Source organism: Phyllosticta capitalensis (genome assembly GCF_038381095.1).
Source record: "Phyllosticta capitalensis strain CBS 128856 chromosome Unknown BKA78scaffold_7, whole genome shotgun sequence".
Taxonomy (NCBI): domain Eukaryota; kingdom Fungi; phylum Ascomycota; class Dothideomycetes; order Botryosphaeriales; family Phyllostictaceae; genus Phyllosticta; species Phyllosticta capitalensis.
In genome coordinates this window covers 789,055-813,187 of record NW_027117445.1, presented here as the reverse complement: position 1 = coordinate 813,187, position 24,133 = coordinate 789,055, and the positions used below count along the sequence as shown (strand labels likewise).

General features: G+C 55.5%; 8 protein-coding genes across 8 annotated transcripts; 6 read left to right on the top strand and 2 right to left on the bottom strand.

Moving 5' to 3' along the window:
• Nucleotides 1-2,772: 2,772 nt before the first annotated feature.
• BKA78DRAFT_162715 (uncharacterized protein) lies at nucleotides 2,773-3,802 on the top strand. Its single transcript, XM_066883132.1, has one exon. It carries the CDS (start codon nucleotides 2,890-2,892, stop codon nucleotides 3,454-3,456), a length of 567 nt encoding a protein of 188 aa, XP_066742551.1. The 5' UTR covers nucleotides 2,773-2,889; the 3' UTR covers nucleotides 3,457-3,802.
• Nucleotides 3,803-7,433: 3,631 nt separating this feature from the next.
• On the bottom strand, nucleotides 7,434-7,973 carry BKA78DRAFT_354234 (uncharacterized protein; the record flags this gene model as incomplete). The annotated part of the gene is made up of 1 exon (XM_066891691.1): nucleotides 7,434-7,973. One exon carries the CDS (start codon nucleotides 7,971-7,973, stop codon nucleotides 7,434-7,436), a length of 540 nt encoding a protein of 179 aa, XP_066742550.1.
• Nucleotides 7,974-11,177: 3,204 nt separating this feature from the next.
• BKA78DRAFT_162679 (uncharacterized protein) lies at nucleotides 11,178-12,157 on the top strand. The gene has a single exon (XM_066883131.1). It carries the CDS (start codon nucleotides 11,562-11,564, stop codon nucleotides 12,057-12,059), a length of 498 nt encoding a protein of 165 aa, XP_066742549.1. The 5' UTR covers nucleotides 11,178-11,561; the 3' UTR covers nucleotides 12,060-12,157.
• BKA78DRAFT_318535 (uncharacterized protein) lies at nucleotides 12,155-14,817 on the bottom strand. The gene is made up of 3 exons (XM_066888789.1): nucleotides 14,487-14,817; nucleotides 14,240-14,351; nucleotides 12,155-14,186 (listed from the first exon to the last, which is right to left on the bottom strand). The coding sequence occupies exons 1-3, from the start codon at nucleotides 14,648-14,650 to the stop codon at nucleotides 12,552-12,554; spliced, it is 1,911 nt and encodes a 636-aa protein (XP_066742548.1). The 5' UTR covers nucleotides 14,651-14,817; the 3' UTR covers nucleotides 12,155-12,551.
• Nucleotides 14,818-17,113: 2,296 nt separating this feature from the next.
• On the top strand, nucleotides 17,114-17,914 carry BKA78DRAFT_381047 (uncharacterized protein). Its single transcript, XM_066892988.1, has 2 exons — nucleotides 17,114-17,240; nucleotides 17,297-17,914. The coding sequence occupies exons 1-2, from the start codon at nucleotides 17,221-17,223 to the stop codon at nucleotides 17,649-17,651; spliced, it is 375 nt and encodes a 124-aa protein (XP_066742547.1). The 5' UTR covers nucleotides 17,114-17,220; the 3' UTR covers nucleotides 17,652-17,914.
• A 426-nt stretch (nucleotides 17,915-18,340) lies between these two features.
• On the top strand, nucleotides 18,341-19,600 carry BKA78DRAFT_318531 (uncharacterized protein). The gene is made up of 2 exons (XM_066888788.1): nucleotides 18,341-18,582; nucleotides 18,787-19,600. Exons 1-2 carry the CDS (start codon nucleotides 18,379-18,381, stop codon nucleotides 19,393-19,395), a joined length of 813 nt encoding a protein of 270 aa, XP_066742546.1. The 5' UTR covers nucleotides 18,341-18,378; the 3' UTR covers nucleotides 19,396-19,600.
• A 37-nt stretch (nucleotides 19,601-19,637) lies between these two features.
• BKA78DRAFT_162625 (endoplasmic reticulum vesicle transporter-domain-containing protein) lies at nucleotides 19,638-21,284 on the top strand. Its single transcript, XM_066883130.1, has 3 exons — nucleotides 19,638-19,871; nucleotides 20,008-20,553; nucleotides 20,608-21,284. Exons 1-3 carry the CDS (start codon nucleotides 19,793-19,795, stop codon nucleotides 21,081-21,083), a joined length of 1,101 nt encoding a protein of 366 aa, XP_066742545.1. The 5' UTR covers nucleotides 19,638-19,792; the 3' UTR covers nucleotides 21,084-21,284.
• Nucleotides 21,285-22,225: 941 nt separating this feature from the next.
• On the top strand, nucleotides 22,226-23,992 carry BKA78DRAFT_253482 (uncharacterized protein; the record flags this gene model as incomplete). Its single annotated transcript, XM_066884825.1, has 3 exons — nucleotides 22,226-22,381; nucleotides 22,444-22,484; nucleotides 22,558-23,992. 3 exons carry the CDS (start codon nucleotides 22,226-22,228, stop codon nucleotides 23,990-23,992), a joined length of 1,632 nt encoding a protein of 543 aa, XP_066742544.1.
• Between the last annotated feature and the right edge of the window lie 141 nt (nucleotides 23,993-24,133).

Here is a 24,133-nt window from a genome sequence, read left to right as displayed (position 1 = left end):
GCGCTGTAGCCGACGGACGACCTGACGACGACCACGTCCCGGACGACTGCTCGGTGATTGTTGCTGTGGTGCCTCCTTGCATGATGAGAGAGAGAGCTAGAGCCAGGTATTCGCAATTCGGGCTTCGGCACCATTCGACCTCTGCTGGCGCTGATTTCTTTGCCCACCGTCTTGTCTCCCCTTTGCCGCCGTGCCAACTGGCAAACACCGAGCTTCGATGGACTGGCGATAGCGGCGGCCGGTGCTTCTCCTATCGCCGCTTTGCCTGGCAACCGCACCGCGCCGCGCCGTACGCGTGCAGTTTGCTGGTGGTCCGCTCTCCTGAAGCAAAAAAAAGTGCCTGCTCGCGGTGCCGCTGCTCGCTCGGCGGCGCATCCGGCGCCAATAGCCGTTGCTGATCAATGGGGCCGCCGCCGCCGCCATCAACCCGTTGCTGGGCTGGCAGCTCGCTGGCGGCTGTCGTTCCAGGAAGAATATCAGCGCCAATGTTCCTTGGCGAACACCCCAAGGTGGGGGAGAGGCCGGTGTGGGTGACGTCGTTGCATCGCCCTGTGGCAGTGAGAATGGAAGAGCAGTGAGCAGTCATTTTTTTCCTTTGCGTTTTCTTTCTCGTCACCGTGTCATTTTCTTCGCTTCGCTCCGGCTCTTTCAAAACGCCACGGCGGATCAGTCCTCTTCTCTCTCCTCCACAAGGCTGAATCCAGGGTCCAATCGTGTATACGAACACGGGGTCCAACGGCTGCCCTGCGTGCTTGGCTGCTGGCCGTGGCTTGAGCGCAAAAGGAGTTGAGAAGCGATAAGAAGATGGATCATAGCGGCAGTTGGTCGGTACGGGCGAATAATAGGGAGTGGTTGACTCGAAAATTACGGCAGATCGTCCCGTTCAACAGACAACAAGACGACTGACGGTGACGGGCAGGGCTGGCAGTGGCACACAACCGGCAACAAGCTTGAGAGAAGGAAAAAAATTTCCCATCGCTGTTGACCGGCAACTGGCTCTTCGTCAGCGCCATGACGGACAATGGGAATGGCGGCGGGCACTGTCACGCCGTGGCGTGCTGTCTCCCCGTTCACGACGCTGATCTCTGGATAGAGGTCACAGCGCGGGCGTAAAGCAGCAGGAGAAAAGAGACGACGGCGTCACAGAGAAGACCAAACGACAAGATCAGCACTTTGAACTTGCTGTAGACAGCACACCGGGAACTTTTTACACTGGTCGTCACTTGCTGATCCCCCTAGGATGCTTGGTGCTGGGCAGCAAACACCTCAGCAACGGCAGCGGCAGTCAGCACTCGCACCACCACCAAACAACACCATCACCGCCATTTGCCTCCCCCATTTCTCAACCGCATCATCATACTGACGTTTCTGAGCAACGTCGAAGGGCACCTCACGTCCAAGCGAACATGGATGCGTGCGGCTCCACAATCCTGCCCTACCCGCCTCCCCAGCTGCCGCCCAACCAAACCCGCGACGTACCCAATCGAGCACACCTGTAACGACGACGCCGCCTAGTCCATTACTCTATCGGGCAACTACTCGCCTACTCCACCTCATCCTGCGACGTCGCCACAAGGTCCCTCCTATCCCAACCACGCTGCCGTCGTTGTACCTGTCCAGCCCTTCTCCTCACCGGACGGGGACCCCCTTATCCGCACCTACCCTGAGCCTCCTTTTGCCGTGGTTCCCCGCTTCAATCAACGGCAGCGAGGGTCCTGCATGAACGCGCGATGGTTGAGACAGAGGCTCCGCGGACCCTGCCAAGCCACAAGCTCCTGCTGCTGCGAACCCTCAAGCCGATACGAGCGACTGGGTAACCGAACCGGTCAATTGCAAGTGCTGGGTTCTCCCTCCTTCACCGCAGCACAGCAGCCTCTTCAGCCCTGGAGCAAGAGCCGCAGCCTACCGTGCGCTTCTTGCTTCGCCTTCTCGCCCAGAAGTCTCTTCAGCGCTTTCACTCAACTCGCGTTTCACGCACCCCACGTTTCTGACACTGTGGGTGCACGAGGGCTGAAGTGTGTGCGGCTGCCCGCCTCCCGTCTGCCCTACGATCTCCATCATCACCGTAGGTCCTGCGTATGACGCAATGCCCCGAGTGATGTTCCTGCTTGCTGCCCAACCGCCTGCCAGAATTTTCTTCGTTGCGTTACCGGTCGAGACGTGACAGATCGTCAGTTGCTAGCCGGAAAACTAATGCTGGCTCTCCAGCTACTGATGCACCATGATGTATCGTCGCTCGCTGCTGCGGATGAAGTTCGACTTGACGTAATGCGCTGAGATGCTCCAACGATGTGAGGCGAACTGGCTTCATCGTCTTGATTCGGCCGAGTAGGTAGCAAGTAGGAAGCCGCCGTCAGTAGTAGTAGCCACTCCCGTCGCTTCCACCAAAGTAGTCCTTCCGCACGGCATCCTTTCGGTTCGTTGAGGACTCGTCTCTTGGCGGCCCCAAGTCGGGACTCGGGAGCGCATTCAATCCTTCGGTACGTTCCTTCGGACGAAGCAATGATGCGGTCCGTCCGGATGCACGGGATGGATTACTGTGCTCTGCTCTACTGCACCAGCGGCGTCCGAGAGTGCCGTGGTGCCGTGGCCGGGTGGCACCGAAGGAACAAAGACGCTTGGCGGCGGAGTGATGGTGGTGGTGTGGATGGGCATTGCAAGAAAGAAAGGTATTGTTCGGGCTGATGACGTACATGTACAAATTTTTGTACCACATGGCGGGAGAGGAGTGCAGCAAGTTGACGAAACGCATGGCAAAGAAAAGGCATTGAAGTGTAGAAACTGTACCTCGACAAACACCACCACTTCCCCCACAACTTCATTGCCCATGCATGCCTCGCCGCTCTATCTCGCCAGGCAAGCAGCCTCCTCCCCATCAATCCTCCATGTATGTCTTCAGCTTCATCCTCCCCCCTCCACACCCTCAATCTGCGCATCCTCCCTCCACCAAGCCGCCATGGACAAGGTCAACCTTGCCCTCCCTCCCACCATCCACCGCACCTCTCGCCAATCACGCCCATCGCGTGCGAGTCGACGGGGGCTTTGCGGCACACCACCACCACCACCACCGCCTCTTTTTTGAATCCAGAAAAGCAGCGAGGCAGGAGAAGGGAAGAAGAGGTGGTGGGCGAGCCGGACGCAGGTACCTACCAACTACCTCTTCTACTTACAGTGCTCACAAACCAGCATCGTATTCTTGCCATACACCATCTTTGTGCGCCACGTACTACTAGTTACCCCCACCGCTTTGCCTACCCACCTACTTACTACCTTGGCAACCTCCCATGTCAGAATTGGAGACCAAGCCACTATTCCCGGCGCCAATGCACGAGCGTTCGTGAAGCCGTCAGTATGCACGCACGCGACACTTGCTTGCCGTTGCTGCTACTACTACTACTGCTCCTGCTTGCTCTAGAGCGCGGCGGCACGGAACGGACGGCCTCTAGTCGTAGTTAGTGTCTGGTGATGATGGAGTCTGGTTTTGCCAGATTGGTGTGTATTCGGAATTTGAAGATGCAAGAGAGAAGCCTGTGGTGCGGTAGTCAAGGCTGCCAGGAGGATGATTCAGTGGTCGTTGTGTGTAAGATGAGAATGGGATGTGGTGCTGGATACATACAGCTGCTGCCTTGCATCCTCCCCTTCGCGCGTTTCAAGCAAACCTGGAAAAGCTACAGTGATGGGAGATGATGGTGTTTGCCAAAACACTCGTGGTAGAAGTTCAAGAAGAATAAGTGGGGCTCATTGCCTTCCCAGTCAGTAGTCAGAAGCAGCACCAACACCCGTCGCCTACCGCGCCTGTCAGACAACACTCCTTCTTCCACATCAGACAGTTTCTTCCCACGAGGTAAACTTCACGAAATTCACCCGTGTGCCTCCGAAAAAAGACCTACCCACCTCCCCAAAGCAGCCATCCAACGCTCAAAACGGCCAGAAAAGTCTAGACCACGGCCGAACGACAGACGGCTGGCTCCCTAGTTCCTTGCAACGGCTGCGTTAGGCCAGGCCGTACGTGGGGCAGGTGTGGTCGCCGTTTGAGCGGGACGAGACGAGACGAGACCAGACAAAGTGGGGATGGTGGATTGTCTGTAGGATAGAGTAGGGTAGGGTAAGGTAGGGCAGCGAGAGGGTGGATAAGGTGAAGAAAAAACTCGTCGTGGTTGCATATCTGTGGTGTGTAGTGGGGCGGCGAGTAAGAATGGTGGGTGTAGGAATAGGCGGGACGGACGGGCAGACGGACGGACGGTGTCGTAGCGCAGGCATATGTCGTATAGATAGACAGGTACCGTACCTACTGCAGTGACTTGCACATGAATAGTTGACGTCTCGAGCAACGGTCTGGAGGTACACTTTGACGATTGTACAAGGCGTCCTCCATCTCCTCCTCTTCTCCGCATCGTCATGCCTCACAAGACACTTTGGAGATGAACGCATGCCACGAGGCAAATCACACGGCCGAGCTTAACAAAATGGCGGTGGGAGAGGGAGGAGGAGGCATCCACCGCGCTGCAGCAGAGTGAAAGAGTGATTGAGGGCCTGACGGAAGAGAATGGGTGGGAAAGCGGTGATGATGGGGAGCCTGAGGCTTGCCCGTCGTGGGGGTGGGGAGCAACAAGACTCAAGAGCCAAGAGCATCATTATTCTCGTCGTCCATGGCAAGAAGGAGGTTGTATCTCGGTCATGAAGGGGATGAATGTGGTGTGGATGGGCTGGGCGGTTGATTGAGTCGGTCCCTCGCCCATCCCAACTGGGCGACTGACGCGGCAAGCGTGTCAGGTGCCGAAGTCGCGATGGCCGCCTTTCCTCTTGCGAAGAGTCAAGAGCGTGGGTTCTGAGTCGAGTAGACGAGAGAAGAGCAACAAGGCCAAGCTGCCGTGTGCCTCAGGTACATGCTCCGGTTGCTGTGCACATGTCGGCCGGCACGGCGAATTGTCCGGATTGCGGATGAATTGAGTGGTGGAGAGGAGAGGTGCGGTGTAGCCGGAGCTGTGCAAGAGAGGTCGACCTTTTAGACGGCCTTGCAGATATAGGCGGTCACACGTGGGGAAGTGCGCAGGGGTTGTTGGAATCGGAGAAAGAGAGAGGCAGCATGGAAAATGGTAGTGATGAGGAGCATTCATTCGTAGGCTTGATCAGCACGCCCTCGGAGTAGGCGCGGAAAACAGCAGCTGTGTATCAACATTCGGAATGCGATGGTAGTGTCAACTTTCATCACATCTGCGGCTGGAAGCGGATAGCACAAGCTGCGCACTGCTCGATGCTCGCTATTCGCTTGCGCCTCATGGCCAGTCATCATCGCCTCCAGCGAAGAACGAGCAACGAAATGCCTTGTCCTCTCTCAAATGCGACTCGTAATATACACATCTTCAGCATGCCCATGTCAACGACCAAAGCCGTGAATAAACGAAGGACAGAAGTAGAAACACGTAAACGCACACAAGTCGATACATGCCAAAGCCTTCCCAATGGAATTCATCTTTGGTCCCAACCGCGCAAACCGCGCAGAGAGAGACAGCCACGCTCCACAGAGGCGAAGCGTCCCTTGCATCACACAAAAGCAGCCACCATCAGCTTCCGCAAGAGGCCCAGCCGCCGTCCCGGCGTCCATGTGGTCGGGAATACCGTCGCCTACCGGTCCTGCCTGTCAGTCATTTGGGGAAAGCAGTCAGTAGGACAGATGAGCGAGTATGGTGGAGTACGGGAGTTGAATGCGTCTGCACAACGGACGGTACGGGGGGTCATCCGCAGCGGGCGTCGTCGTCGTCAGTCAGTCGCAGTCGCCGCAGCAGCGAGAGGCAACGCAAGCTACAGAGGCGATGCGATGGGATGGAGTGCGAAATGATAGACATGGCCTCGTACGCCTCCGCCCCTCAGAACTGATGGTGTGTATGAGTTCGCGCCCATCATCCGCCTGGTGGAGGGGTAGGAACAGTAGCGGTTGGCGCATCGCAAAATGCGTGGTCACCACCAGCGGGAGCCCTGCGTGCGGCAGTGGCGGGCGTGACCACCTCCACCAATATCGACGACATGCCCCGAGCCCTGAGATTTCTGGGACTCTCACAGAGAAAGGACGCCAGGTCAAACAGAGCGATGAGCGACGGATGGGGATGAGGATGCGGGATGCAGATTGCCAACTGCGGAGGGCGATCCTGCGTAATTTGCTGCTGTTGCGTAGCTATCCAGCTGCCAAGATGTCCATCCGGATGTCTGTCCTTGTCCATCAGTAAGTAGCCATAGTGAGAGCTGCGCTGCGATGCGATGCGCGTGCTCGTGTGTCTGCATCGGACGAGGTCATTTCTCCGTAGCAGGCTGCAGAGAGAATACTGTGCAGTACGAGCAAGTCGACACGACTGACTTCTCCATGTGGGTTCGCAAAGGGAAGCAGCATTTTCTGCTATTAGGCCAGCCAAGCGGCCGCCGGCCGACCGATGGACAGGAAGAAGACTGGCAGAGTGACTGCAGCAGCTCGCTTCGGTTCGGCAATCCCTGTTCGCTTTCTTTGCTGAACGCGTCCAAGCCTGCACGAGACACCCGCAGCGCAGCAATCAATTTGCTCGGCCGCCAGCCGAACACGGTCTGCGCTCGATCGATCTCCATTTCTTGTTTTGCGTTGCTGTCGTTGCCACAGCACAGGCTCTTTTGGCTCTGGCGATTTCCGTCGCTGTTGCCGCCGACTAAATTTTTCACATGGGCTTTTGCGGAACAGTTGTGTCGTGTGTGAAGATGTCATTCGTGACTACCTAGAAATGCACGCCTTGGGCTGTGAGCCCCGTGCTTGATCTGTTTACCTTTGAAGGCCAAGGTTCTTGTGAAGTCCTTCCTTACCAACGCCGTGTAGAAAATCGCCAACCTGTAAAATCATCTCTGAAGCCGTAGCCAGAGTTCGAGGAAACGCCTAAACCCTTCCTTAAGAAAACCAAAAAGAGATCCCGTTTCCCAGCACTTGGTTCGGGGGGAGTAACAACGCAAAGAAAATGTAGCGAGTGACTATGCAACAAAGCAAAATGCCAACGTGCAACCGTAACCATACGTAGCCTCCCTTGACCAGGGGGGCGTGACGGCGTCGTAATGCAGCGCAAAAAAGGGTGGTGACCATGGCGTGGACGCCTGACGAGAGGCGGATGCCTACGTCACAATGAACCGGAGGTTATGAGCCGCGGTGGGGGCATCGCCTCACGATGTTCGACGTGACGACAAAGTGGTTTCGGAGAACAGCCCTCGCTCGTCACCGCGGGCGATCGAAGCGTGAAAGGAAAAACCGAACAGCGCCAGACGTCTTGCCGAGCAGTTGGAACAACCGCTGCCTCGTGGCAGTGACGCATGTTTGCAAATGCGGGAGCAAGTTTCCCACTTGGGTTGTTGATGGACACCGAGAATGCGTAAGAACCAAAACGCCATAACTTTGCTCCATGAAAACAGACAACTGAGGGTGGTGCTCAGCAGCTGCCCACCGAGTTGGAGCTGGGGGACAGAGACCCTGAGCGCTTGGCCTCCTCCTGAATGAGCTTTTCAACAAGCTCGTTACAGGCGGCGTCGCTATCGGAAGGAGTGCTAGCGCCGGCGAGCAAGTAGTCTCCATCCTGAGATTCGAGCTCAAGCGGAGTGACGGGGCCGGGGCTCCCGAGGGGGTTTAGGCGAGGGCTGACGGGCCTGTGTCCAGGGAGAGGGTTGCGAGCCACGGCACTGGCAACGAGGTCGCGTTGGTAATGGTAAAGTTGCCTTTGAGCCTCGGAGTACTGCTTCTGCTGAGTGCGAGGAGAAGGAGGTGGTGGTGGGCTCGCCGAGCTGGAGTAAGGCGTGGAAGCCTGGCTCGATGATTGCGAAGGAAAGTTGGCAGGGTGGAAGCGTGGAAGGTTGGGAAGCTTGAGGTGGTTCTTGGAGCTGCCGAACTGTTGCCTGTGTGGTCGAAGACGAGGCATTTGCGAGGGGAGAGCAAGAGTGTCGGCACCCTGGCGAGAGAGCATCGTGGAAGGCATGTTGATGTTGAGTAGTTGGTGGTGGTCTTCCTCAAACGTGAATCTTGATGATAGTTGATGTGTTGATTGTTACTTGGAAGAGGATGTTTGGAGTGATCGAGGCCGAAATGATGTTGGAGAGGAAGGAGGTGGTGTCTGACGGCGGAGGGAATTGGGGATAAGAGGTGGTAGAAGAGGAGGACTTGGTTGATACTAAAAGAACGAGGGTAGCACAGGCTCCTAGTTCCCTGTGGGTAGTGGTTGGGCGGGGGATGCTGGTTATGTAGGGAAGCGAGATGATTGCCAGGTGCCGGCGTTAAAGCGGCGTGTAGCAGGGGTGGCAGCAGTGGGTGGGGAGCGCGCACGGTAAATTTGGCAAGGCACACGGCGATCCCACAACAGGGGAGAAGGAGCGAACAAGTGGTGCGCAGGTGGACTGAGTCTGAATGCCTGCCCTCTGCCCTCTGCCCTTGCCCTCAGTGACTCTCCCTTCTGCATGACCAACCACCACCTCCACCATCACCACCACCACAAAGAACTTCTCGACGCCCCTGTCATCAACGCCGCACGTGAAGTCCTCAATGAAATACCTACTATTATCGGACCTCCCACCATCCGATGAGCCTCCGGTCCGCAAGTCGCAACACCACAACTCTTTCTACCGGCACCTGGCATGCTCCGCGCCACGGCACCGGGAGCCCTGTGTTCCTCCGTAGCCTCCGTTCATAAGGCGCCCAAGCCAGCTCGATACTCACACAGGTGTAACGGCAGGTCGATGCAAACGCCCGGCCACGACTTTGTCCGTCAGGAATGCATTGCTGACTGAGGCTCGTTTCCTTCGCTCCAAGCCCTAAGAGCACCGCCATCACTGCGATAAGCTCTTGCGCCCACCTGTGGCGGCTGTGCTATGCTGCTTCTTGGCCCTTGGCCGAGCCGCCGAACAACTGCAGTCAAACGTCATGAAATTCGAATCCATTCTTGCGCCAAACGAAGGCAGACAAAGAAGTCGTCTGACGGCGTGACGCAACGCTGAGAAAGCCTTCGATCGCCTCCTCGCTGTTCCCAATGCAACCCTCAACAGAATGGATGATACGATCGTGATCTTAAAGGCCGCCAAACTTTGCGGCCAAAGCCAACAACCTCCGGCGTCTGCATGCACAACTTTGGCCCCCGAAACCAGCATCAACCAGCCCTCGCTGCCATGACTGTGTGCCCTCGGTCTCAAAGACAACACGCTGCTATTTTGGGATGCTTTACACAAATCGTTGTCGTTTGATGCGCACACAGGAGTAGGAATGCACCCTTCTTTGGGCCCTCTCGACATCCACCTCGAACCGACGCCAAGCCGCATTTGCGCGCAGAATCAGATACGACTCCGGGCCAATGATCTGCTCCCGTTCGCGGGCCGCCGACGCCAACACCAGAGCGCCCCAGCCAGCCGGCCGGCCTGACCAGAGAGGACGAAAAGGAAAAAGGGCCTTGCACCTGCTGTCCTGCGTTGCTCGTTGCTTTCCAAGCTCTGATTTGCAAAGGGGGCTTTAATCTGGCAGTTTCTAGACCGCGTCCTGAGGATCGAGCTTCAAGGCCACAGGGCCACCGCTGCCCACCGCGGTTGTTTCAAGCGGCAGCGCCCGGATCGACCTCTGCTTGCCGGCGGTGCAGTGCGCATTGCTCGCTTTGCTTCTTTTGGGCAGGCTGGTTTGGCTTGCTGCTTGTGCTGCTTCTGCTGCTGTGCCGCGGCAAGGGGACGCAGGGCTTGCCCATCACAGGAATGGCTGAACTCAACCTCAGCGTACTCTGCAGGGCTCCGTTCACGAAAACTGCCTCCAGCTAGTCTGAACCACCCTGCTCGTTGCCGCTATTGTTTTGCTGCGGGTGCTTCTGCTGCAATATCCGACCCAAAACGAAAAGGGCACAGCACGTCAAGCAAAGGAGCTAATGCCATATATCCTAGTCCAACTGTCTGAACCATCAAATAGCCCAAGCTATCAGCCCTGGCGGGTCTGTCCATCGAGACGCGAAGCCCAGGTAGGCCACGGCCAAGGCAGACATTTACCATTGCAGTTAGTCGGTCCAGACCAGCGCGCAAGCCCGCCAGCCAGCCGGTCCACCCAACACGTCTCAGAATGGCCGCAAGGCAAGGCTGGCGTCGAGGGCAGCCAGCGATAAGGAACGATGGACAGAAGTCCGCAATCAGCCTCCGAATCGCGTTGGTGGATAGCGCGCAATTGTGGAAGGAGCGACGCGCCGTTGAATCAGTTTCCGCGTAGTTGTGTTTGGAGTTGATGTGAGGTCCAATTTGTCTTGTAGTCTACCACTCAGGGCACGCCAACCGCGGACATTACACAACGGTGCAAGAGTCGTGATAGCGGGCCAAGCACCGTCCAACCAAGCCAGCCACCCGCTCCGACGAGGCAGCGCGGGTTACGGGTGGCTGGCCGCGCTACGCTCAAAGTGATATCGCTGAATTGCTGCGTTTACTACCGACAACACTTGCCAAAAACTGCTCGCCAGCAAACCCCTTGTGCTATTCAATAACGATGGTTTGTTTGAAGCGAGAATGCATCCCTTGATGCTCTGTGCTTGTTCGCTGCTGATCTTGTCCAGTAGAATGAGCTCGATGCGTAGAAGCCCAATCCAGCCGAGGCAGTACGTAGGCTTCTGATACAACCATGCGCATAACAACTGTCCAGCGAGAAGCATCCACGCAGTTCGCTCTCCATCGACAATGACGCACTGCTGCAGCAACTACGGCAGTATGATGTGATGGGCACCAACACCCAAAAAGCAATCCCGCTTCCGCTGCCACAGACCCTGAGCTGCTGAGCCACCGTCTAACCATCCGTCGCCCGTGAGAGCCCAACGACCATCACTGTCTGTCTCACCTTGGACGGAATGCAGCAAATAGCAGCCCAGGGTCCAACATCACCGCACTGCCTCGGTCAGCTTCAACCCCTTCAACCCTTCTCACCGGGAAAAAAGAAAGAGGCGCTGCGGCCGCTAACAACATCCCGCTCCGCTCAGCTAGCTACCCGACCCGCTCACTCGCTCACCAGCATGCCAAACAAACTCACCAGAAACCCCTACGGACACGCAGGGTCTCTCTCGCAGTCTTGCGGATCGAGAAAAGGGTCCGGCCAAGGATGCCGTCCAAACAAAACCGCGAGCCCAGCGGGCGGAAAATAGGTAAAATGACGCCAACCCACCCATCCCCCCGATTGCAGCGGCCGTCAGCCAGGGGCGTGGGAATCGAATGACGGGGATGTTTGAGCAAAGAGGCTCAACTCTACCCAAATTTCTTAAAGTTGTCGACCCGCAAAGCCAAACCAATTGCCTGCAGCCAGCCAGCAGATGAGGATGAGCGCTGAGTATCGTGGCTTTAGCGAAATTGCATCCGCTACTCAGTTTTTGTTGGAAGGCGCGTTTTGACGTTGCCATTTCGTGGCCGCTGTGGCTGAACCTGCCTGCCTGCATGCTTGCCTGCTGCTTGCCCGGCACTGATGTTGATGTGTGAGAGAATGCTGAGCGAGAGACTGAACATCGGACTGGCTGGGCGGTTTGACTTGTTGGTCGTCTTCGGTCGTCTCATCTCTCTCACGTAGTACCTGGATGACAGACGACAGGCTTGACTCGACCCTCTCTCACAACCGCCGGAGTCCACTCGTGCTTCCGGATCCGCCGCCCAGCCAGCTCGCGCGCGCTCGTTCGCGAGTCTTCTCGCATCATCTTTCCCGAGGCAGGGCAATACGTACACACAACTCAGAGTCTGCCCTATCCAGTCTGTTAGGAGTCAGTCCCTGTGGCGCACCACCACCACTCTCCGCGCAGCGATGCGTAGGGCTACAGGGCTACAGGGCTGCAGGCAGCGTTGTTGCAACGCAAGATTGCAAACTTTCCCTCGCCGCTTTCTTTTTCTTGTTTTGTGGCCTTGCCTTGCCTTTCTGGCATTGTTTCGTGCATGACAGCCGAAGTTATGCTCAAGGTGAAGAAGGTACGCTCCGGCCTCTTGTTATTCGGACTTCCTTGACTGTGATAGATGGAGCTGGGGCGATGGGCGTGGGGATCGGTGGGGAAGTCCGCTCCGGTGGGAAAGTCTGTCGTCTGTAGTCTGTTGTGCCTGAGGACGAGAATGGCTCGGATTTTCCGGTCGACAGTTGTTGCTAAGCGTCTCGAGTCTGGCCAGTCACGGCATGTTTGTTCAAGATTTTTGGAAAATTGCTTGGTTGGTGATGATTGATGTTGACCAATACGAAGCTGAAGTGATCTACCCGGCGTCGTTGACAAACACATGAGCGTCGATTTTGAAACCATGCAAACAAATAATCCAAATACCGAGATCACAACCTCCTTCCACAGAAAAAACAAAAACACCAACACCGATTTGTGTCATCTCGTCACCACGGCCGATGGTACAGAACCACAGGGCCATTGACATTCGTTTCTTTTTGCGTCCCATCCGCCAACCAAGAGAGACAAGACCAGAACAAAAACCTTAATCGCGCCCTACAATGAAACAGAGATGCCAACGAAACGGCGCTCTCCCCACAAGACGTGGGGAAACAAGCTCTTCTCTCTCACGAATCTCATCAGACCCTCATCTCATCTCCAGTTGCCCTGGCTGAGCTTCAGCAGGCCCTGCACGCACCCCAGCTCCTCGCCGCTCGACACGCTCGTCCGCTGGCTGTGACTGTGGCTCCCCGGCCGCGACGACGCTGTGCCAGCAACTGCCGTTGACGCCCCTCCGCTCATGAAAGCACGGAGCTCGTCGTCCTCTTCGGGATTGGTCACGACACTGGTTGAACCCTGCTTGAGCGCATTGCGCGCCGACGAAGCACCCAGAGGCCTGCGTTGTGAAACGGACGACGCACTCTTCAGACCCTTCTGCTGGTCCATGAAGGACTTGAAGCTGCCGGCGCCACCGCTGCTCGCAATAATGTTGGTGTTCTCGCCCAGCGGGACCCTGCGCCGCGCAGAAGATAGAGTTGAGGCACCGCCACCGCTGCCTTCCATTGTCGGTTTGGTACCGCTGCGGCGCTGGCCGGCACCCAGCGCCCCGGGCTTCCAATTCTCCTTGTCTGACTCGGTCTGTGGTATTTCGAAGCCGTCCTCGTCCTTTCCCGGCGCGGCATGCGATCGCAACGTCTGGCTTCGCTGCATTGTTGATCGCGCACTGTTGACCGCTTTCCCGCCCTGCAGGCGCCCCAGAGAAGACGTTGCACGTGATAGGGGAGGCCGATGCGTACCCCTTTCATCTAGCCTCTGCCGTTTCCCCATTCCTTGCGGTTGAGAAATGAGCTGAGCACTCCGTTTGACAGAGCCGGTTTTGAGCGCGCTCCTGCTGGTCGACCGAATCAGACCTATGGCGTCGGCCGCAGATCCACTACTTGCTTGGTTCGCCTTGACCGTGAGAGAGTTTCGGGCGTCACTGTCACACCAAAACTCCCACGCCCTTGAGTCGCGGGATCGACCATTCGACGTCCATGGCAAGCTTGGGGAAGGGGTGTTCTTGATATGATCGTTCAGTCCAACGGCACTGTAACTCCGACGCAAGCTACCCCTGTCGTCGTCAAAGTTGGAAGGAGTTGGTTGAGACCGTGGGGGAGAAGGGGAGTCTTCGCTGCTAACCACCCTTGCCTTCCCATCCTCAGTCATGGACAGACGCACGAAAGATCCTGACTTCTTCAAAGTCCGCGCCGGTGTTTGGTTATCCGTTCCTACTACAACTTCAGGTCGCTCATTCGAACCTTCTTCGTACGATTTGGCAAAGGATTGGCTTCGTCGATTCGCAAGGTAGCCGACGGGCTTTGACAAACTTTCCTGAGATGATGGCATCGGCTGAGAGCTTCCGAATTCCGCAACCGGTGCTGATGATGGCGGGGGATTCACACGTGGTTCTGTTGTTGCAACGTTGGGTTGCACAGGTTGGGTGGGTGGTACAGGAGGAGGGATACTATTCTTGACAACGGCTTCAGATTCTTGTGGTGGCGGTTGAGGTGCTGTTTCCGGAGCACTTTCGCGGGGTGCAGAAGCATCTTCAGCATTCGGAGTTTTCCCAGCTTCGTCTTGCGTATTTGTGGTTCCTTCCTTATTGTCTGATGTGTTGACAGGCGACGAAGAAAACGCGTCATCTACGTCCGAATCTCGCGAAAGCGACTGGAGATGTGCCTGGACTTCGTGGGGTTCCAGCGGTCTCGATCGGCGATTGTCCTTCTGGCGACGATTTTGGAACCAAACCTGGTGATGTCAATGTCAGCTTGGGCTTTCGTGTTGTCGTGTGTAAACCCCACCTGTACTTCCTTCTCTCCTAGTGCGACGCGCTTTACTATTTCCAAACGCTCGTTTCTATCGGGCTTCGAGTTCTTTTGGTATTCTGTCTCCAGTATCTTCTGATCTTCGGGGCTGTGGTGCAAACTTGTGTTAGCAGCGCGTCGAGACATAATGTTTATCCCTTGCTCCAACGGTTGAGCCAATCGCCGCTTGAAACGACGCGTCGATGATGTGATAGGGAAACAGCAAAAGATCCTGGAGTCTTACCTTGTTCGTCTGCGCCTTTGGCGGGCCAGAGGTTTGTTGTCGACGTTGGGAGGAAGGTTCCGTTGAATCATGTCTGGAGAAGACACGAGAAAGGCGTAGGAGGAGATAGGAGGGCTTGGACGCTTGGTTGCACCCGTCGATGGAGTTGATGTCGAATCGCTCATCGCGACAGGATGCGCGAGAAGAAAAAATTGGAGGAAAAAGTGTGGTGTTGTGGATGAAGCGCGTAAGGGCGGAGGTGGGAGAAGTGAGGAGACGCGTCCAGCTGGGCGTTGCGAGTAGCGCACTGACGGTTCCGCGGCAATGATGCGAAGCGATTAGCGAAGACGCCCCCAAGCATGCCTCAAAACCCTCGCCAAAACACTGCAGCCCTCTTTTCCTTGTCCTCAAGTTTTGGTCCAGCTGCTCGGTATTCTTCGCTTCCCTCATAATTTCGAAATTTGAATTCTCTTCACGCTGATCCTCGAAAGCCAAAACACGGCTTCTACGCGGCCTCACGTGCACCCAAAATTCGAGGCCGGCTACCTCTCCGACTGTCAACAAACAACGCCTCAATCAAGTCATCTGGTCTTTTACGAGACGGGACGCGTCATTGGCTTCGATCGAATTCTACTCAAAGTCTCTGTGTTTGTTGACACTTGCTGAGTCCGGTATTGAACACGGGCGAAACCTGTATTTCGTGTCCCACATGGCTCTCCCTATTATATAGTTCTCTCCTCGGTGCATGTTGAAAGAGGCATTGATTTTGCAGGGGCTCTTGAAAACGTAATCAGGTCCAAGTTTCGCGTGTATTCGCGGCCAATTTCTCAATGCCGTCATTCCGAGTTCATGTTCTCTGTTGCGCAGTCTTGATTTCTTTTTTTGTTGAGCTTCGAATATTGAGAAAGCGAAATATGCGTATTTTCCGGGACGACACATCATGTACACTCGAAACTGATTCAAAGCAGTCAATTCTCTGTCCCGAGGGAACACAAACGGCGCCAGTAAGAGCGGTTGCCAAACGGGCGATTAACGGAACAGATCTTTGGAAGCGGTCGGCACGCTTCTATACTCTGGAAAACCGGCGTGAACATGCTACCCGGAAGACTTGCTCGAGTGACCCAAGTTTCCAATCTTTCAGCACTAGCCAGGCTCAACCCGTTTTCTTATCTCCACATACTCTGAAGGAATAGTCTGCTCTCTTACCAACGCCCGCGACTTCGTCAGTCAGTGCAATTAAGACTTGACCACTCCTCGGGTACTGATTCAAGAGGCGAGAGGGGGCTTTGATTCCCATAAAATCTCTGGCCTTTCACGTTTGGCACATTTCTTGCGAGCTTGCAACTGCTCGATGGACGAGCCGCTTCCTCGCCGTCATCCATACTGCCACTCTTTTTCAAGAGCTAAATCTTTTCATATTTTGACACGACTTAGCTCAAGTATTATCGCGTCCCTTGCGTCTCTACTTTACACTCCCAAGAAGCTGCGCTTCAATTGGAAGAGTTTACTTACGGCCATTGGGTAGAATCAATGAAGTGCTTACTTGCTCTACAACTATACGTTTAGTCTGTCCAAGTTGAGCAAAACTGAACCGCACCAAAGTCAAGATCTACAGAGTCGCGAATTGCCACGTAGCAGTGGCAAGTCTTCATCGGCTACTTTCCCATTGATGGAAGGTTCGACAGGAAATGCAATTGGAGAAGCTGAACGGGACGGCCCGTTCCGAACAGGGACCACAAGAACCAGGGCCGACGAATGTTTGAGATTCGAGATCGGGAGAAATTTTGGAGAATGTGCAGGGTGCTAGCAACAAAATGACGTGGAGATTATCCCTGACGAAGATGGATGTTGCCGTGGGAGACCAACGAAGGACAGTGTCGTGCCATGGTGAAGATTTCGACCAAGGTGCAATTGAGCCTTGGAAGTGTTCTTCAGGGCGCTGAGGATGGCTCCTTCAAACCATATTCAAGCCTCTAGATGTTCGGTTAAGCAAGGCACGCGATTCTCAGATTCGTGTCGAGGAGGGGCTTTGTGACACCATACACGATGGATGGCCTTCACATGCAATCGATTCTCTTTGCGTGCTGGGGACTTCTTGTGCTACCACGATCTGACAACAATGTCACGTTGGACAAGGACATGATTCTGCAGCATTAGCCCCTGATTGATGGTGCCGAAAGCTTGAGAGTCTATGGTGGAATTGGATAGAATCATTTGTGCAGGCGATCAGGGTCCGCAGCTTCTTGCAGAGGCTCAGGCACCAGGGACGCAGTAGGGTCCTCAACAATCGTCATCAGGCGGGAGGGAACTGCTGTGGTGACGAAAGAAGTGATTCTGGCGGCGGAGACGGTGGATTGCGTGCCTTGGCAAGCGTGGAGGTGTTTGCGTCATGGGCAAAGATCGAGGGCGGAAATGCGTGCCTGAGTGCCTGAAAGTTGCCGTAGACGGACAATGGGAAGACCGATCTGTCGATGGGATTTCGCAAGAGTTCGATCTGTTTGCCCCTGGTGTGGGGGCAAGCCTGATTGCGGATGATGCGCATTGGTGGGGAACACCCGCAGCCCTGGCTCCTGCCCATGACGTCAGATGCCCATCACTCCAAACGACTGGACTACAAAAGTCCAACTCACCACAACCTCTGCTCGACACTTCTACAACACACACAACCTCTCAAACAACCAATTCAACCACTCGATCACACTCCAACCTCACTCAATTCTCAACCACTTTCAAAACAAACTCGAAATCTATCAACATGCCTGCCACCAACTTCCAGTAAGCTCTCTCGCTTCACTTCTTATTTCAAAGGCCAAAATACTAACAGCTTCAAGGCCTACCACCGGTGTTGACCACGCCAACCCCAAGACCGTCGAGGAGCGCAAGGCCAACCTGCCTCTTCCCGACCAGCCTCCCGTCGCCTCTGACTGGAACTCGGCCGATGCCAGCACTGTCAACGTTGGCGCTGGCCGCGTCGCCTCCGACATTTCCCACGGCGCCGGCAACGACAGCCTGCGTGAGCCTTCCTCTGCCGACAGCAACGTCCGCACCAGCGGCGAGACCGGTTTCCCCACCACCGACATCAACGTTGGCCGCACGGCCAAGGACGGTCTGAGCGGCCTTCCCAACGACGCTGTCACGAGGGACGCCAAGAACCACGCTGGTCTCTCCAACACCACCAAGCAGTAAATCTCCTTCAGTTTCTTTGGAGTACCCGGGATGGATTTGCATGAGAGTCTGCGACTCTTCAGCGGATTGGTCTTTTCACAACTAGCATTTTCTTGACGGCGTTCACCACGGCCGGGATGGGAATGGCATCTGAATGGTCTATGGACGAATTAGATACCACATCAATGAATGATTGACGACTGTTCAACTCGATTCTCATGCTATGAAGAAGTGATTGATTTTGGAAAAGTGGCCGTTGAGGAGCGCTCGTAGGTTTGCAGCCCGAAAGAAATTTAGATTTTCTTTTCAATGCCATCAGTGTAGTCATCTGCCATGGAATTTGGAAATCTGAACCGAAAGCTGGGATGTACAGCCACGACTCAGAAAAATCTTCTACCAAGCGATTTGTCCGAATTCACAAGACTGCAGGCTCATGGCGCTCGCGCGTTAAATATCTCAGCTTGCGCTCGAAACGTTGCCCGAGACATTTTCAAACGACAAGCAAAACCAGGGCAGCGCACCTGTCGATCGAACATGAGGCCAAAGTTGCACATATTTGGATATGTAATGAAGCGGGGTGATATTGCGCAATTCCCGCAACCGTGCGCCATGTTTTTGCAAACTGGGGCAAATATGCATCATAGAGATCGATATCGACTGATGGGATTCACAGGACCCACATGCAAAAGAAGCCTGAAATCGGATGCCAACAGGTTCAGTTGGCTTTCCTTGCCTCCGTCATTTATGTATGCGTGACGTCACATGTCCAACGCGGCAGCTAATATATTGGCAGCCACCACATCCCGGAGAGCCGTCACTTCTTCAGACAACTCCAACATCACGCATCCTCTCCTCCAACGCGAGACCGATTTCATCATCTACGTCCAATCCAGCTTCTCTCAAACGTACACAACTTTTATCAGACAAAATGCCCATCTCCGCTGGTACCAAGGTAAGCAACCCACCATGCCCCGCTACCCCGCCCAAGCTGTTTCCAAGACAGCCCTCACTGCCTCGCCACGCAAACAGCGCGTAGAGTTGCTGTCGCATGGTGGAGTGCTCTGATGGGTCAACTGGAAGCACTTTTCCAATTTTGGCCTCGCAATTCTGCAGTCAGCCTCATTTTCTGTGCAACAATCACTGACAATCTGAACAGGTTAGCGACCCCAACGCCGTCAAGTCGGAAGGCGCCGGTATCGTCACCAACGACAGCCTGGCTGCTGAGTCCGCAAAAGGCTCTGGCGCCTTCGGCGCTGGCAACAGCAAGGCCGGCGTTCACGAGCAACCGTCTTCCGGAACCACCACCAACAACACCAACATTTCTGGCGCCTCAGTCCTCGGTGCTGCTTCGACCGCCGAAGCCCGCGAGGCCGAGGCTGAATGGAGCGAGACGGCTCAACTCAACGCTGGAAGGAGCCTTGGAAAGGAGGGTGGCGTTGGACCAACTTACAACACTACGGGTGCTACTGGAGGCGCTGCTGAGTCCGCGGGCGCTGCGCCGACTTACGCCAACGTCGATCTCTACAACGAGGGTGGAAAGCCCAAGGGCAAGAACCTGACGGAGGAGGAAGGCTTCACTGGCAGCGAGGCCAACGCCAGCTTCAACTCCGAAATTGGCTCCAAGAACGACCCTGGACGTGCTGCGGAGCAGAAGTTCCAGCGCAACGCCGTTCAGAGCGCTCAGGACTCTGCTACCGGCCCCAGACAGCAGAACATCGACCCCAAGAACGACTTCAGCGTGCTGGGAGGTGAGACGTCGGCATAGATGGCTTCATGAGCTCGAACGGATTCTACGAGATCACGAATTGTACAATTAATAGGGTTGGGGAGTTGAGGTAATGCTTTGGGTTGACGAAGCACGATATCCTCTGGCTAGGAACCAATGAATTGAATATCGATGCAATTATCAATGTGCAAGTGCCGTGAGTTGTGATTGTTTCATGCGAGGTGTGGATACGGAGGTCGTGTAGTGCGCGTCGCGTCTCAAGATTTGGCCGAGCGGCACGACATCTCGAATGCGGAAGCTGTGCACAGACCAGGGACCGCGAAGATGAGGTGGCTTCTTCCGACCACCATGCAAACAACCTCGTCCGCCATCGCCTCTTTTTTGCAGATTTCGCCAGGCTGGTCCATGTAGCGCCATCTGCTACCCTTCTGCTGCCATGAACGGATTTGCCGACCGCGGCCTTACCGAGGGGGACTTTGAGGAGAAGAGCGGCCTCAAGGCCTTTGATGCGTTCCGTAAGTAGAAGCTCAACCTTCGACCAGCTCCCTTGCGCCGCTTGAGCGCCCTCACGCCCAACGCTTGCAAGACACTTGCGCGTGCTCTCCCCTCTTCGCCTCGTAGACAATGACGGCCTTCTAACTATCTTTGCAGCCAAGACCAAGGCTAGCTACCTCCAACAGACCTCCTCTGGCGCGAACTGGACATTACTCCTCATCGTAACATGTGTATGGCTTTCGATAACGGAATCGATGCGATGGTGGGTCGGAACCACCTCGCACACCTTCAGCGTTGAAAAGGGCATTTCCCACGACCTCCAAATCAACCTGGACGTCGTCGTCGCAATGCAATGCAAGGACCTCAATGTCAACGTCCAAGACGCATCCGGCGACCGCATCTTGGCCGGCGATACCCTCAAGATGGACCCCACGCGGTGGCTCTGGTGGGTCGAAAAGAGCAAGAATATCCACAGGCTGGAGAAGGACCAGGGCAAGAACAGGTACCATGAAGAGGATGTGCACGACTATCTCGGCGCGGCTAGGGCGAAGAGAAAGTTCCCCAAAACTCCCAAGCTGAGGGGCGCGCCGGACTCGTGTAGAATATACGGTACCTTGGAGGGGAACAAGGTGCAGGGCGATTTCCACATCACCGCGAGGGGCCATGGCTACATGGCGTTTGGGGACCACTTGCCCCATGACCGTAAGAATCCCTTACAGTATTGGCGCCACTGGCCTGCTAACTCTTATCTCTCAGAGTTCAACTTTTCGCATCAAGTCAACGAGCTGTCCTTTGGCCCGTACTATCCCTCGCTCCAAAATCCGCTAGACAACACCCGCGTCACGACCCCCACTCCCGACGATCACTTCTACAAGTTCCAGTACTACATTTCGGTCGTGCCGACGCTGTACACGGACACTCGCTCCACCATATTTACCAACCAATATGCGGTGACGGAGCAATCTCATGCCGTGCCTGAAATGGCCGTGCCCGGAGTCTTTGTCAAGTTTGACATTGAGCCAATCATGCTTACCATTTCGGAAGAAAATGGAGGTTTCCTTGCTCTCGTCATAAGACTGGTCAACGTCATCAGTGGTGTCATGGTTGCAGGAGGCTGGTGCTTCAGAGTCGGCGAGGCCGTCATGAGCGCGTGGGGCAGGAGAAGCAGGAGAAGCGATGGTCTTGGTGTACTGCATGGAAGGAGTGCGAGCATGGAGGAAAAGAAAATCTAGATGTTGTACTTTTGTTTACAGGGTGGTTGGCGTTTGGAAAGGGACGGAGCGTTGCATATACAGCCTTTTGTACATAGCTGGATCAACTATTACTGACCAATGAGCAATGTCTTATGCGCATCGAATAGTAGCCTCATGTCTCTGATCGGCGTTATCGATAATGCAGGGATCATGGCAGCTACGCGGACTGCGTCAAGCTCCAGGTCTTTCATCATTCCCGTCTTCTCTCCCGCGTCCCTATTTTGTTCCCTGTTCACCATCCATCCAGCTGTGTTGTAGATACCTCCAGCAAGACATCCTCTTGACCGGTTCTGCCACCAACTCCTGCCACTAGCAAACAACCAACAAGGTAAGCTGTCGCAGCCTTCTTTGTCCCTCTTCTCCACCACACGTATACGGATAGTCGGCTTTAATCGGCCCTTGCTTGTTCCCGTACTCGGTAGTCCTTCTCGCCACCAATTCGATATGGCCTCCTGTCAGCTGTGCGCCCGGTTTCCAACTTCATGCGCGTGCCTGGCCTTGTTTCCAGGGCCATGCTTGTCCCGGAAACGACCAACGAGGCGCGTGGCGTACAAGACTGTTCAATCGAGGACATACCGCAGTGGTGCCAGGCGGATGCTCTTCGCCGCGTAATGGCTAGAAGTACGCGCAGCTGGCGCTGTACACGCAGCCTGATCTCTCAGCACACATACCTACCCACCTCACTTCCTCGCCTTCCATGCCACTCTCTGCCCAGGCAGTTGGCCAGACCCGCTAGTTCCCTTGCATAGCCGCCTTGCACTTCTTCCCGACATAGCGCCATTTTCCCCTTCTGATAAAACCTTATCTCTGGCTTGCTGCATCTGTCTCCATAACCTTTTTTTTCTCTCTCTTGCAAAGTGCTTGGCTATCAACAAACCCCAACAACCGAAATCTTACCCTACCTACCCCTTTTTTTTTTTTTCTTCAACGCCATATTTGCCTGAATCGGAAATAACACGCCGTCTTCTTTCACGCTGAGCATCATGGAGCGTAGAGCTTACCGTTCGCCGAATCAGGGCTACAATAGCGACGGCAGCCCGGATCGTATGCAGCAAGATTTGCGAAGTAGTCCGCATCGCCAGAACTTTGGTCACATTGCGAACGGCAACGGCGGCGCGAGCATGAACCCGATAATACGACGGGCCCTGCCTCACGGCGCGAAGCCTCATGTTGGCATCGTCGGCGCGGGCGTAAGCGGTTTGCGCTGCGCAGACATTTTGCTCCAGGCCGGGCACAAAGTCACCATTTTGGAAGCAAGAAATCGAATAGGGGGGCGTGTAAGTCTCAAAACTTTTGTGTGTAAATTGGAAGCCAGAATGGTTCGCTAAGTCTTCAACAGCTCTGTCAAGCAAGCGTCAAGGGAGGAAACCTTGTGGACCTGTATGTTTGGCGCTCTTTGCGTATAGCCTGAATGATGTGAAATGACTAACTTTGCCTCTGCGGGAATGTCTAGTGGGCCTAATTGGATACATGGAACTGAGGACAATCCCATTTTGGATCTCGCAAAGGAGACCAACACTGTTACTCACAACTGGGATGGCCGCCAGTGCATCTACAACCAGCAGGGCAGCATGTTGCCCGAGAAGGAAGCTGCGGAGGCCGCAGAGACCATATGGAGCATCATCGGCGACGGCATGGAGTACGCAAAAGAGCATGGCGATTCAATACCTTCCAGCAAAAGTCTTCTCGACTACCTTCAGGAGAAGACTAAAGATCTTTACCAGGATGAGGAGATCGACGGAGCGGCGAAACAGAAGAAGATAAATCTTCTCCTGAAGATTGCCGAGATGTGGGGAGCGTTTGTAGGCAGTGGTGTTGAAAAGCAGAGCCTCCGGTTTTTCTGGCTTGAGGAGTGCATCGATGGCGACAACCTGTTTGTTGCGGGGACGTACAAGAAGGTTCTGGAGAGGATAGCGAGGCCCGCGCTTGACGGCGCGGATGTCCAGTTTGGCCAGCGCGTGAAGAAGGTGGAGACAAAGTACGGAGAAGGCGAGGCCGAACCGACCAAGGTCGAGGTCGAGTTGGACGATGGAAAGACGTTGGATTTCGACGAAGTTGTCATGACGACTCCACTCGGCTGGCTGAAAAGAAATAAGGAGGCATTCGTTCCGGCGCTCCCCAAGCGCCTCTCCAACGCCATTTCCAACATTGGCTACGGCTGCCTCGACAAAATCTACATTACGTTCCCGCAGGCCTTCTGGAATACGCCGGACAGCACCCCCAGCAAGAGCGACATCCCCACGACCGCCCGCACCTCGATACCAAACACAACCGCAACCACCGCGCCCGTCCACTCGATAGATCCAAACGCCACCCCGTCTCCGCATCACCCGGGCTTCACGCAATGGACCGCCCCGCTCTACGCCTCCGACACAAATCCCGAAGCCTGGAATCAGGAGTGCGTCAACATGGCCGCGCTGCCCGAGGGCACCGCGCACCCTACGCTGCTCTTCTACACCTTCGGCCCCACGTCGCAACACCTCGCCTCGATCCTCTCTTCAGACCCGTTGTCCGACCCGCAGAACCCCTCGCCCGCCGTGACGGCCAAACTCCTTGACTTCTTCGCGCCCTACTACTCGCGCCTGCCGCACTTCGACGCCTCCAGCCCCTCGTGCGCGCCCGTCGGCGTCCTGGCGACCGGCTGGACCAACGACGAGCTGGCCGGCTACGGCAGCTACTGCAACTTCCCGGTCGGCCTGGAAAACGGCGACCGCGACGTTGAGGTGCTGCGTCAGGGCTTGCCTGAGCGCCGTGTTTGGCTGGCTGGCGAGCATACGGCGAGCTTTTTGGCGTTGGGCACGGTCACGGGCGCGTATTGGAGTGGAGAGGGCGTGGGAAGGTGGATTGAGGGTGTGTATGGTGGGGGACAGGCGGGTTTGAGGAATTGAGAGTCCTGAAGTGAGGTTGTGAGATGAAGAGCACCATGGAATTTGGAGGATTGGCATATACAGGAGTGATGTCAGGGGATCATGAGATATACTGGGCACGTATGTGCGTGGTGGATCTGGTGTAGGAAGATTCAGGGGCAG

Bases quoted from the DNA above. Each gene is read 5' to 3' on its own strand.
- BKA78DRAFT_162715 (XM_066883132.1), top strand. From the start codon at position 2,890: ATGTCTTCAGCTTCATCCTCCCCCCTCCACACCCTCAATCTGCGCATC.
- BKA78DRAFT_162679 (XM_066883131.1), top strand. From the start codon at position 11,562: ATGACAGACGACAGGCTTGACTCGACCCTCTCTCACAACCGCCGGAGT.
- BKA78DRAFT_318535 (XM_066888789.1), bottom strand. From the start codon at position 14,650: ATGAGCGATTCGACATCAACTCCATCGACGGGTGCAACCAAGCGTCCA. The intron at 14,352-14,486 runs GTAAGACTCCAG...TTTGCACCACAG, and splicing joins CAAAGGCGCAGACGAACAAG to CCCCGAAGATCAGAAGATAC. The intron at 14,187-14,239 runs GTGGGGTTTACA...TGACATCACCAG, and splicing joins TAGGAGAGAAGGAAGTACAG to GTTTGGTTCCAAAATCGTCG.
- BKA78DRAFT_381047 (XM_066892988.1), top strand. From the start codon at position 17,221: ATGCCTGCCACCAACTTCCA. The intron at 17,241-17,296 runs GTAAGCTCTCTC...AACAGCTTCAAG, and splicing joins ATGCCTGCCACCAACTTCCA to GCCTACCACCGGTGTTGACC.
- BKA78DRAFT_318531 (XM_066888788.1), top strand. From the start codon at position 18,379: ATGCGTGACGTCACATGTCCAACGCGGCAGCTAATATATTGGCAGCCA. The intron at 18,583-18,786 runs GTAAGCAACCCA...CAATCTGAACAG, and splicing joins CCATCTCCGCTGGTACCAAG to GTTAGCGACCCCAACGCCGT.
- BKA78DRAFT_162625 (XM_066883130.1), top strand. From the start codon at position 19,793: ATGAACGGATTTGCCGACCGCGGCCTTACCGAGGGGGACTTTGAGGAG. The intron at 19,872-20,007 runs GTAAGTAGAAGC...CTATCTTTGCAG, and splicing joins CAAGGCCTTTGATGCGTTCC to CCAAGACCAAGGCTAGCTAC. The intron at 20,554-20,607 runs GTAAGAATCCCT...CTTATCTCTCAG, and splicing joins GGACCACTTGCCCCATGACC to AGTTCAACTTTTCGCATCAA.